At 35.3% G+C, this 12,831-nt stretch overlaps 1 protein-coding gene across 1 annotated transcript in view; it reads left to right on the top strand.

Moving 5' to 3' along the window:
• The window catches only part of LOC145666671 (ras-specific guanine nucleotide-releasing factor 1-like), a 997,934-nt gene that overhangs the window by 690,415 nt on the left and 294,688 nt on the right, over nt 1-12,831 (top strand). Inside the window, exon 3 of the mRNA XM_081734144.1 lies at nt 1,213-1,319. Coding sequence (XP_081590270.1) covers nt 1,213-1,319 — 107 coding nt within the window. The remainder of the gene's footprint in view (nt 1-1,212; nt 1,320-12,831) is intronic.

The following is a 12,831-nucleotide window of genomic DNA, read 5'->3' as shown; positions in this document are numbered from 1 at the left end:
TGAGAATGTTGTGCAGCACTGGGCTGTCAGTATTTTCTCGTCCTCTTCCTTCTTACCATTTGACGGTAGTTGCTCACAATATCAACATTTCCATGAATTGTTTTAAAATCCTTTGTACAGGGTTATCCAAAATTATGGAAACAGACAGATAACATGGAAACAGAAAATTAGTCATAATTTCATTATATATATATATATATATATATATATATATATATATATATATATATATATATATATATATATATACAATTAAATTAATGTCTTTTAATCAACAAAACACACGCCACTACAAACGGTATCACATGTTATTGCTTCCATTTAAGAGTGTTTTACTCCAGTTGAATATGGTTGTTTTTAAGATGGCCGCCGAGCTTCGCACATGATTTCTCATGTATGTTATTCTTTTTATATTACATGCAACCAGTTATTAAACTTAGAATGAGCAGCTTGTAGTTAGTAGTTCTGCGTTCCGTTTTCACAATGCAACACTGACATTTTGAAACTCATTTGTCACACTTATCACTATAGTAATGTAAACTTTCTTCATAATTCATGCGCTGGAACTTTGGCTCCCCTTTGTCTAAAACTTTTTTCGTGCTACTGTGCTAAAAAATTGAGGAACAAAGCTTATCAACATTGGAAGTGTCATCTGTAATTGACGACCTCTTGCAAAATTGTAGGAACAGAAGAAGGAACATCTTTGTTCTTAATAAACTGAAGATCCGGATTTGCCATTCAAAATATAAGTATCTGTCAAAATATAGATGTAACGAATATTATCACTAACTCCTGATACAATTGTGTCTAATATCTGCAGGAAAAAATGAAGCATTTTTTTAATTGTGCGCGAATTATCCTTACTTTACCCTATAATTTCGAAATTGAACAGTGATATGATATTGTAAATGCCCGTGATATAACACGAAGTCTTGTTTTTCTATATGTAAAACTTTAGGTAGTATGGACTTCGGCATGCTTTTAGACGAATTTAATGGAGAATGCCTTTAACATCTTTAACATATTTCAAAATTGACATTTTTTTCTTGTTCCATTGAGTCCACTTGTACATTTCTCTGTTTGAATTACTTCACTCGTTTCGTAAATAAGAGTTTAAATATAAAGGAAACAAACATGCTTTTTGTATTGCAAAAAAAGAAAGAAAAATTACTCGTGCATTACAATCATGTATTTTTCTCTTTTATTTTCCAGTATTGTTTCGCCATTTCCTATCGGCGAGAAAACCAACGCCAATACGAGCTGCGGGCCGGCTCAGAACGTGATTGTAAAACATGGATCGAAGCCATCCGTGGTGCCAGGTGAGTTTACTAGCTTTAAATAAATATTTAAAAAAAACTCTTAAGTAGTTACACATTTGCCTAACATCACACGTAATAAGTATTAGTGTATTATTATTATGTGTATAGGAGTGTTTGTACTATGACTGTAATGCTATTTAGGTAATAAATGCTTTTTTCCTTCAGCTATACTCTAATAAATTTATTCAATCTTGCAAGTGGCTTTTTTCAGTGTTGCCAACAAGTTAATACAAAAAGTCGCTAAATAGGAGATGGAATGACTCCAATTTTGGGTGAAAAGTCGCTAAAAAAATTTTCGTGGAATTTTGCCTCTATATAGATAGATAGATAGATATAGATATATATAAAGTCTGTGTGTGGGTAATATACGTGATCAATTCAAGCCATAGTACTATCTACGCTACAAGAACGTATATGGAAGACTCATATATAACTAAGAATAATTTCCTTTTTATATATTTTTAACTTTATGATCAATTTTGTTTCAACGAAATCAAAGATGAGTTTAGAAAAATGAACAAAATTAAATGTCTAGAAAGAATCTTACTTCATTTCTACTCATGCTTCTACAGATAATCTGTTTGCTATCGGTAATGTATTATTTGTGCCTCTAAACAGAAGCTCTGTAAACTAAAGGACATTAAAAGCTGGACTTGGTTCCCGTTAGAAGGTAAGAGATAACAAGAATCAAAGCGGGAATATAGAGATAAATGTTATGTACTTTCCCAGTTCGCCAACACCTGCACTGATTCAAATAAGCAAAAGGAAAATAAACATATATCTGAACTGATTCGAGCTAATAGTATTTATTTTAGGAGAAATTGTTCGCAGCACAAAAGTCGCTAATTTGCAAGTAAGTCGCCAAATCGTCGTTATAAAATCACCTAAAATGTCGCCAATCGGAAAAATTATTTTTTGTCGCTATCCTGGAAGGCGAATCCCCTAGATTTAGCGACTTTTCCCCCAAATTGGCAACACTGGCTTTTTTCTTTAGTGCACAAAGAACCTGGAGCACTTGGACGATTGTACAGTCAGCGATAAAAGTACTTTCCGTTTGGTAAAATTTATTTTGGGGATAACGATGGTATGGCTGGAACGTACAATGTTGGTATGCCTGGAACTCTGGAATGTACAGAAAATTACATTCTTTTTAATTTACTGAAAACTTCACTCATATTGTCCTTTAATTCTGAAGTTATTTACAAAACTAAGTTCATCATACGGAAAGAATTTTTGTCACTGACTGTACGTAAGATATTGAAAGTAATTAATCGAACTATGTGACTGAAATATCACTTACAAGTTAGTGTAGGAGCAACCGCACAGGGGGTTCAGCTATACCCACATTAACTCCGGTCTTCATTTCTCCTAAAAGCATTCATTAAGTTTTGTATACCTATTAGTTTCTCTATTTGATTCATGTTGCATCATCATGCTGTTTCTGTTGGAAAGTCGATTTCTATTAACATAATTTTGAAGATTCATTGAAGAATTTGAGACTATAATTCTATTCAACAGAAGAATCCTTTTGTAAAATATCTTGTACTTAAATAGTTTACATTGGGAAATATATAGTCTTACACACTTGGATTTTCTCAGATATTTCCTTGAATCCTAGTTTACTGGTATCGATGTATGTAGTTTCTTTAAATGTGTTCATAAAAAAAAAATATTCTATAAATCTTAGCTTTTTTCAACCTACCTAACTCGTCCCCAACCTGCACCCACATTACCAAAATTTTGCGTCTGCCGATAATATTAAGTATTTTCTTTTCTATTGTACAACTGCATTAGAAATTTCTAGCATAGAAGGTCGCAAAGTAGGCCTATCACTGCCGCTTGATTCGGCGGAAATCAAACTATACTACAGAAAATATATAAGTATAAACAGATGCGCCATTCGCAACATTTCAGTGTAATTTGAAAATATTTAATACGCACGTAAATTATAAGTAAAATTTTCGGAAACTGAGACTGAGAACTAAATTTATATGTAAAGTCTTATCCGTAAGTTTGGCAAAATTATTTAAAGTAAAAATTTAAAATATGGCGGGGGTATTACAGATTCCGCTGTGTAGGCCTACTTCCAGGGTTAAAATAGCTAACAATCCATTTGCAGAGATATGGAGTCATTAACTATACCATTACGTAGAGGAGTTGGTAGGTAATGCAAAGTTTAAGGAGAAACTTTCCCTTTTATAAACCACGAGTTTCCAATCGTTTCCTATGTTATATTAATATGTTTCAATGACTAAAATATATCCATTTAATTTCATATTTTAGGCTCAAAGATAGTCCATTACAATGCGGCAATTATGAAACAAAACGTGGTCTGAAAAAGTAGATTAATAAAAAGTGGAATCAACTTACTTCGGTTTATTTAAAGAGAAATAGTTTTCGTGCTCACAGTTTTCCATGATCCAATAAGTCGTGGAATGACTTTTGAAATTCCTGAGGCCTATTTCTCAAAACTATTAGTTAAAACTTGACAAGCTACACACTACGAGACTGGATTTCACAAGTTCCTGTAATTTCCATCTCTCAAAAGTTTTACAGAAGCTTGTAAACAGGACAGAATTTTCATTCACGTACAAAATCTACAAATAAGCTTTAAAATACTTAGGAAACCAAGTACTATATGAAATGTTGTAGGTTTTGGTATTTTCTGTAGTTCTAGTTCATTCATTCGGAAATAATGACGACAGAATTAAAATTAAATATTTTGAATATGTTAAGAAAACCTAAAGATATTTAGTTTGGTAGTAATTTGACAGACCCATGGACTCGTTGAAGCACACAAAAAGGATTCATATGTTCGGGACATATATTAGTCTTATATAAGTAAATAAGATCAATAATTGCAATAGTTAAAGAAGCATTCAACAAGAAAAGTTCCTATCAAGTAGCAGGCTTAATATTGGATTAAGAAAGAAGTTGGTCAAGTGCTATATAGATATGGAGCATTGGACGGGCTGTATGGTTCAGAGATTTTGACATTCAGGAAGTTAGAGAAGAAATATTTAGAGAACTTCGAAATGTGGTGCTGGGGGAAGATGAAGAAGATAAAATACATAGAGACAGTAACAAATGAGGATGTTTTGAAATGGATAGGAGAGAAGAGGACACTTCTAGCGAGCATCCTTCGGAGGAAGGCCAATTGGATTGGACAAATCTTAGGAAGAAATTATCTTCTTCATATTGCCATGGAAGGAAAACGAGGAATAGGAAGAAGAACACAACTGATGAATGATTTGAAAAGTTGAAGGAAATATTGGGAATTAAAAGAGGAAGCAGAAGACCGAGGAACGGATAAGAAACATTTCCAGACCCCAACCTAAAATTAAAATTGAAACACACACAAACTCATTAGTCCCAAGACCGGGCAATAGGCAGAATACTTAATAATAATAATAATAATAATAATAATAATAATAATAATAATAATAATACAAGAAGAAGAAGAAGAAGAAGAGAAAGAAAAGCTACACCAAGAAAGGTTAATACTATTATCTGGGACATGCTATATACACCCTGTCCCGAAGGTCCGGTAACAGTTTTCTTAACGCAAATATGCCTACCGTCCTTTTAAAATACACTCACTCTGCAATACTGACTTTAAGGCGCCCTCGTCTATGCTCTATCAATTCAATGTGCTTTCTACTGTCTTATATACTTACGAGAATGTTCAAGAAATCACTTGCGTGCTGTCGCTTTCTTTTGTTTTAAATATAGGTGTCGTGGTGGTCGCGTATACTCACTTGTCGTTAAAAGAATGACAGGGAAGGACAGATGTCGTTCTGAAAGGAAAGATTTTATAAATAGTATTGAATTTATTTCATTGTTCAGTGTTTGCGCTGCTTGAATAAAGATGAGGTATAATGTCCGTAATGATATTTATTTAATTTTCCTTTTAACGTTCTTGTAATTCAATTTGAATTCTCAGTGTCCTTTAAAAAGGACAGTAGGAACATAAGAGTCAAAAAATTACGAAAATCAAATGTATTATGCTTCGTGTTGTTTTTATACAATTTTCATTTCTGCTACTATATTTACATAACATTTAACTGCATAGTGTGCAATATGAAATATTTTTATTAAAATAAGTGAATTAGTGTTCTCTTCAGCAGTCAGGATCATATTTTGAAGTACAAGCCAAATTTTATTTAATTATACTCCTCACAACATAATCAACTGTTTATCAGCATTATTCTATCGCAAACTAACCTAGCTTTCGCTAAGAAATTTTAATTTAGATGTTGAATAATCAAATTGTATTTTATTGTGTACAAGGCACAAAATGTTACTAAACATATTCCTCACATCATGCGCAAATTTATCTATGACAACAACATTGTAGCTGTGGCTTCAAATGCTATACTAGCAACTCCCATGAATACTGCTTCCAAATTTTCTCAAATGGAAAAGGAGAATGTTACAATCCAACAGCCTCATAACGTATGTGTACAACACAGGAATGGGGGGCGTTGATGGTTCCGATCAAATATCAGTTTGCATCGCACTACAATTCGAGGGAAAAAATGGTACTTCCCATTGGTTATTTTCCTACTAGACGCTGCAACACAAAACTGATGGCAGTTGCACAGACAACGGAAAGGAAACTTGGTCAACTGACATTTCGGAGAAGAATTACACTGGCACTTTTGGAATCCAACAAATCCAAAGGGAAAGGTAAACTCTTGCGTCCGTCCAGTCTTGAAAATGCAGACATGCGATTTGATCGATTCGATCATAAGCCAGTGTCTCAGCGAAAGCAGACAAGGTGCCGCCTGTGCCACAAGAAAGTGTCAGAAAAAGTGTGTAAAGTGTGATGTAACCTTACACGTTCGTAAATGTTTTGATGCGTACCACACGCCGAAATGAAAACAGAAGTGCAAGGAACAGGATACGACAGAAAAATGCGCATTTTGATACCATTAAAGTGTGTATTTTGAAGAATAATATGTATTTTTTCTAGAGTATGTAAAAGAAAGATATGTAATGAATAAATATATGAATAGCAACTACAAATATAGCTGGGTTCTTCATTATTTTCCTTGCAATCTTCCTTTCTTTGTAATAGTTGACAAAAGTTTAGTTTTCAAAAATATATTATTTTTATACGTGCATGTGCATACTGTCCTTTTTAAAGGACGTCCCCTCCCGGTGAAACTGGAAGTGGGGGATCATCTTTTTTGCCTTTTTTCGTCATAAGGCAGTAATATGAGCTAAAATAAAAAAGATTAAAACGATTAATAGTCGAATTTTTTTAGGCATAACTGGGTTAATTTATTACACAAAAACTACAAGTGATATACTGTCGTGTATATGTCATATGAAAGAGTATCTCAAATATGTCTTTTAATGTATGAGTTCATAATGCCTTGATATGGGAACTATGTGTAACACGACATATGTCTAGGCGGTAATCAAATTCTTACCATACTGTTGGAGCATATCCTGAGAGACAGCGGTAGCAACTTCTTCAATCGTGCGCTTGAGTTCTTTTACATTTTCTGGTAACGGTGGCATATACACACTATCTTTTATGTAACCCCATAAGAAAATGTCACAGGGAATTAGATCCGGGGATCTTGGAGAACACGTGTCGAAACACTAATCATTTTTCCCTGCTTGCCCTATTCAGCGTTGAGGTAACTCATTGTTCAGGAATTCACAAATGTCATGATGATAATGGGGTAGGCCCCCATCCTGCTGGAACAGGAAATTGTCAGTATCTTCTTGCATGTATGGAAACAATCAATGCTGTAACATATCGAGGTACGTATGGCCAGTTACGGAGTTTTCTGCAAAGAAGAATGGTCCGTAAAATTTCCGCGATGATGTTTACTTTGGGAGAATCCGCGACTGCACAGAAAATATTTACTTTGGGAGAATCACGCACATATTCGACGAATTCGCGAGGATTCAGGGTACCCCATATTTCACAGTTATGTTTGTTCACTCTGCCATTTGTGTGGAAAGTTGTCTCATTGCTAAAGATTATGCGTTCCACGAAGTTGTAATGTACCATTACAACTATGTAATGTAATCTCCGCTCGGAGGGGTCCACTAATTTTATCACATACTGTACCATGCGAATTTTTTCAAAATATGTTTCGATTCATATATGATATCCAGTTGATTATAATTATACTCAGAATTAATGTGAAAGCTCGGGATAATTTAGTAGCAACTATATTTTGGGGAATAATATCTTTATTCGTACGTTATTTCATGATAATATTTTGCATATGGGTATTTCAAATAGGGAATAATTGAAACCATCATCTTAATGTTATACGAAAAACTAGGCCCGCTATTGGGGAGGAATTCTTGGAATAAACTACCAATCTAAATTTTGGCAGAGTAATATAGACCCCCGCGTCTCTCTTGAGATGCCCATATCCTTTCTGAAATCCGGTTTTATCCAGATTTTACCATTTTCTATTCGTTTCATATTCTCCGCCGCCAAAACTCTCTGTTTTGATTGGGCCTATTTCCGAAACTTTGGTATTAAGGCGCGAGAACATCATTCTAGAACCGGCGTTAATCCAGGACACAGCGTGTAATTTCGTTGCTCAGAAGTTTTGCATATTTGGAGAAAGTAGCAGCTAGAAACCAGATGAAATTAGTTCCTTTTCGAAGTTAAGTCGTTGGAAGATTCAGGGAGCCTTAAATTACAAAATTTTGAAGAGAAAATAGACTGAAATAGTGAATTACAAAATGCTACACGATAGACGTAATGTAACTGTGAATGGAAAAAGCTTAAAAGTGTTGCAATTTTAGTGCTGAAGATCCTCACGTTGTCTCGAAAAGTCAGTGATTGAAACAGTTAAATTTCCTTTTCACCCCTCCTAAAAAACTATTCCGGTTAGGGTTAGATAGGCCTGTCGTCAGATAGCTTGTATGTGCATGGAATATAAGTAATTTTTTTACTAACATGGCGGTACTGTGATGTGTATAGTAGTTAGAGTAGCTTATATGATGTCAGAGTAAACAAAAGGTAAGGGGCTCCCATTTACTCCTGATTTGAATATCTTCCCAGTAAAAATGGATTGAACAAAATTCTTAGGGATTCTTTTCCTTTCAGGAAGAGGGTCTCCTCTTCATTGATAGCTGCATAGTTTCCTCGTTCTGACAGTTAATTAAAGAACCATGAACTAATTGGTAACAGGGTCACTTGGGCCCTGCCTGATTCACTTCAGTCACTCCCTTCCCAATATACAGAGCCGATTACTAATATGGTAAAAGCAGGATATTGTTTATGTACAATCAAATCGCGTAGTAGTGTTGATTAGCGTGTGTAATAACATGTATTAATTGTTGTGTTAGCTTTTAGTTTATGTGGAATGTAGTGGCGTGTATATATGTGTACTGTAGTATTCTGATAGTGGAAGTAGTGTGTGAGAGTATGACATGTTTAAGTAGGGACAGTGTATCATTTATTATATGATTTTTCATATCTTGCTCGTCGTAATAAGTATTAAAATTCATTTGAAATCCATAGTAATATCGTATAGTGATTTGGTGTACAAGGGTATATTCGATCGTGCATAGATTATTTAGATACTACTAACGCCATCTCCGGCGTGTTCAAGAACTAGTGTTTTGTTGTTGCAAAAAGTAACGATTTAGTCAACTCGAAAACGATCCTTTTTTCTAAATAAATTATGAGTAAATATTATTTCTACACTCCATAAACAAACAGTTACGTAAATTGATTCCAAATTAAGATTTCCTCAAAATTACAACGCTCTGTATGACCAGTAATTAAAATATTAACAAAAATAAATGTTGCGTTCGTTATTAAGCAGAAGCCAGGATATATGATGTTATTTTTCCGTTCTTAGATTACGATGCTAAGTTTTTTCTTTCTTTTATTCGTGCTGTAGAATAAACTTCATTGTTGCCATCAGAATAGAAACATGTTTAATTAATATTACCGTTGATAATATTGCTGTTCTTTGAACCTAGTTTGGCTTTGGTTGAAAAGGTCTGGGTTCGTGAGATGTTCTGTTTATTGGTCAGTGCGCGATTATTTTTGTAGTGGCGTATAAAAATGAAAATGAAATCTTTAGTTTTACGTCCCACGGTTATGCCGGTTAGGCTAAAAGAGCCGGTGATTATGAGAGATGAGTGAAATAAGTTGCAATTATGTGATATGGCTGCTTTGAACAGTCTTTAGTATATTTATAGTATAGGATGTCCACTAGTGAATTTACGTTATAGGGTGTTATAAAAAAAAAATAAAAGATGTATATAGATATAGATAGATAGATAGATAGATAGATAGATAGATAGATAGATAGATAGATAGATAGATAGATAGATAGATAGATAGATATTAAAATGAATGTGAATAAATAATAGGACAGGCGTGGGAGATCCTGGTTCGATTCCCGGCGGGAGCTCATGTGGTTCGGAATCCACGTTAATCAGTAGGTAGACGTCTCATATAGCCTCGCTGCTGAACGGGACGTTAAACCCAAAATCAACTCAACAATAGGACATCCCTGAATGTACGTGCTTAATGTATTGATTTGGCACGAGGTATGGTATTGAGTATTTATGTATAATGATAAATATTTCGAGCACTGACCCCTACACTAGGTCTTCGTACGAGGATATAGGTGTTGTTTAGTTAACGTACTATATTAGCACTTCGCAGTTTGGCGTTCAAGAGTAATAGTATTTATTCGTTGAGAACCAAGTCTAGCAGGGTAAATAACATCATATAGCAAACAATTTGAGATATTTTACAATTAATCACGAAAATATAATAGCCGTCTGAAAACTCGGTGCCGTTGAATTACATGCATTTGTTATGACGTTAACCTGTGACGTAGATTTTTTTTCCAAGTCACCTATTCCGACTAAGTTGCCCTTGTTTGTAGAGGTGACGGAATGGATAGAGTCAAACAATTTCGTAATTTAATTACAGTAAACTCTGGTACTTTCATACCCAGGTGTCGATCCTCTCTTCCCTTTAAATATTTTTTATTTTCTCTCTTAGTTTTAAACTAGGTAGGTATTGAAATGACTCGACACCTCAAGACTTGGCGTTCTTGCGAATGTGAGAGCCACTGGTAAGATTTGGCAAACAAATCACCAGTACAAAATTTTAATTAATTTATTTTTTTAATTTTTGGCAAATCCCTGGTTTGGATTTTTCTATTTTATCGACTTTACTCTAGTTTTCCATACTGTCTTCGGAATTCTTAATTTCTGAGGGGCCGGATAATTTTTTTTTATTTTTGAAATCCTAAATTAGAGACCACACTGACACTTCCGGCTGGACAGGTCCGTAATCTGAGTGAATTGGTACCGGAAACAGTTAATAGTCAATCATTCCACAGGGCTTATTCCTTGTGAGATGGTTGGCTAGAAGGCACGGACTCGTACGTAGTCACTCAGAGACCCATTTGGGCCACGTATTTGAGTAGGCCACTTTTTTCGCCATATATAAGTATATTTGGCTCTGGAATGTTGTATTTTGAAATTTGACCACTTACCTTGGTAGTTTTAGTGTCCTAACTTATTTTCCTTTGGTGTGCCGCTGTCTTTCTCCTTCAGCTATCTCTCTAGTCTCTTCAAGACTTTTTTAAAAAAATTTAACCTTCTCCCCAAGTACTGAACTTTACATTATTTATCATTTAGTACATAGTTTTGAACCTAACTTACTAACTGAGACGTCGTGAGATATGATTCGTGCAGGTATTCATCGACGTGGAGTATCGAGGGACTGGTTTTCTATCTTATTTGACCCACCGTGGAGTGAGTGATTTTTCGGTACACTATAATGTTTTATTCTCGTTCTTTCGTCAATTGTCCGTCTGAAGTTTTGTATTGAACTATCAGCTATTTCTACTTTTCTGCTATTGAGTTTAATAAACGTTAAGGTTGTAGTTGTTTGTGCCCAAAAGTAAGATTAACATGTTACAACTCTTGGGAGCTGACTCCTGCCACTGAGACATGAAAAAAAGTTCTCTTGAACTTTCGGCTATCGGACATAGTTTCGGATCTACAAGGTGCCGAAAGCGTAGGAAAATGACTTTCGGACGCCAATAGTTCTGAAACTATCCAACGTAGAGAGGGCGGGTAAAAAATTAACTGAAGAAGTCATACCTGCTGTATTGAATTTTGCATGTTTCACAATCCTACCATGCACGCACAAGGGATTCCCCAAAGGAACGTAGGGAGTCCTGGATAATCTACCAAATGAAAATTGGTCTAAATGGATATGAATTGATAAGGTTTCTACCAGGGAACAATAATTCGTTTGTATTAAGTCGATATCTGGAACAAATACAAAATGGCGGACACCTTCATGCCCGTTGTGTATGGTTGAATAATCGCCAGGTACGGATGCTGGCCAACAGTGGCGTTCTGAGTATTAAGTGTAGGGAATTTGTACTCAAATGCTATAGAAAGACATTTAGAGTGTCGGTAGAGAACAACAGATCAAGCAGAGTGATTCATATGTGTGGAAACACTTAAGGAAAATGCCCAGAAATGCAGTCATACTAAGTAAACGTGAGTTCAAAGCGTCGGAAATGTAGGAGTAGCATTAAGAACATGAAAGCCATTGCCGATTCACCAATAATATTCCATCAATCCGATGCAATATGATGTGCACGATTGCATATCAATAAGGATGCAACAACTGTGGCCAAGTTGAAATTGTGCAAGTGGACTTACAAAGAAACTGGGTGAACTAAATGAATGTCACTAGTGGGGTCGCATGATCGATATTAGAATGTGGCCAATGTGTGTATTGATATCAACATGTAGCAAATGGACAAATGTCAACATGTCCCACTACTGCTGGGACACCGTCCCAAGTGCGAAAACTAGGAAAATAACGTTGTAGATTCTGCTATTACATCTGGTGCACTTTTGTGTAGAACGTAACTAGAACACGATTGTATCAATGTCTCTCTTTGTTTGGGACATTATCCCACAGTCAACACATATGAAAAGAAATCTCTTAATCCATAGTTCAAATTCTGATAGAGCGTGAAAATAAAAAAAAAAAAAAAACTTCTACCATGTCCCACGTCTTCTGGGACATATGACGTACTTGAAATATAGGAAAATACCTCCAGAATTTCATATCTTACACACAGTGTACATGCCAAGACAAAGACGAAAATGAACCAAGTTGTCACATGTAACACTATTGCTGGAACACCATCATATGGAAAATAAAACGACATGAGAAATAGGAAGAAACGTCTTAAAGCTCTGACTGTTTACAACTGTGAAGTAGGAGTAACAAAATGAAACACACAAGCATGTCAGGAGGCTGTACAAGAGCGCTTGCCAAACAAAGTGGGTACTCCTCAAATAAATGAATGCGGAGAAAGTGAGGATCCTAGAGTGCTCGCTTTTGCTGGTGTGGTCGCAGTTTCCAATCCTACTGGAAGCCCACGGCCTCAGATCAAAACCCGAGTAGTTATTTTCCTATTTTTCGCACGTAGGACGGTGTCCCAGCAGTAGTGGGACATGTTGA

Source organism: Thermobia domestica, chromosome 12 (genome assembly GCF_964235325.1).
Source record: "Thermobia domestica chromosome 12, izTheDome1.hap1.1, whole genome shotgun sequence".
Lineage (NCBI taxonomy): Eukaryota > Metazoa > Arthropoda > Insecta > Zygentoma > Lepismatidae > Thermobia > Thermobia domestica.
This window is presented reverse-complemented; position numbering and strand designations above follow the sequence as displayed.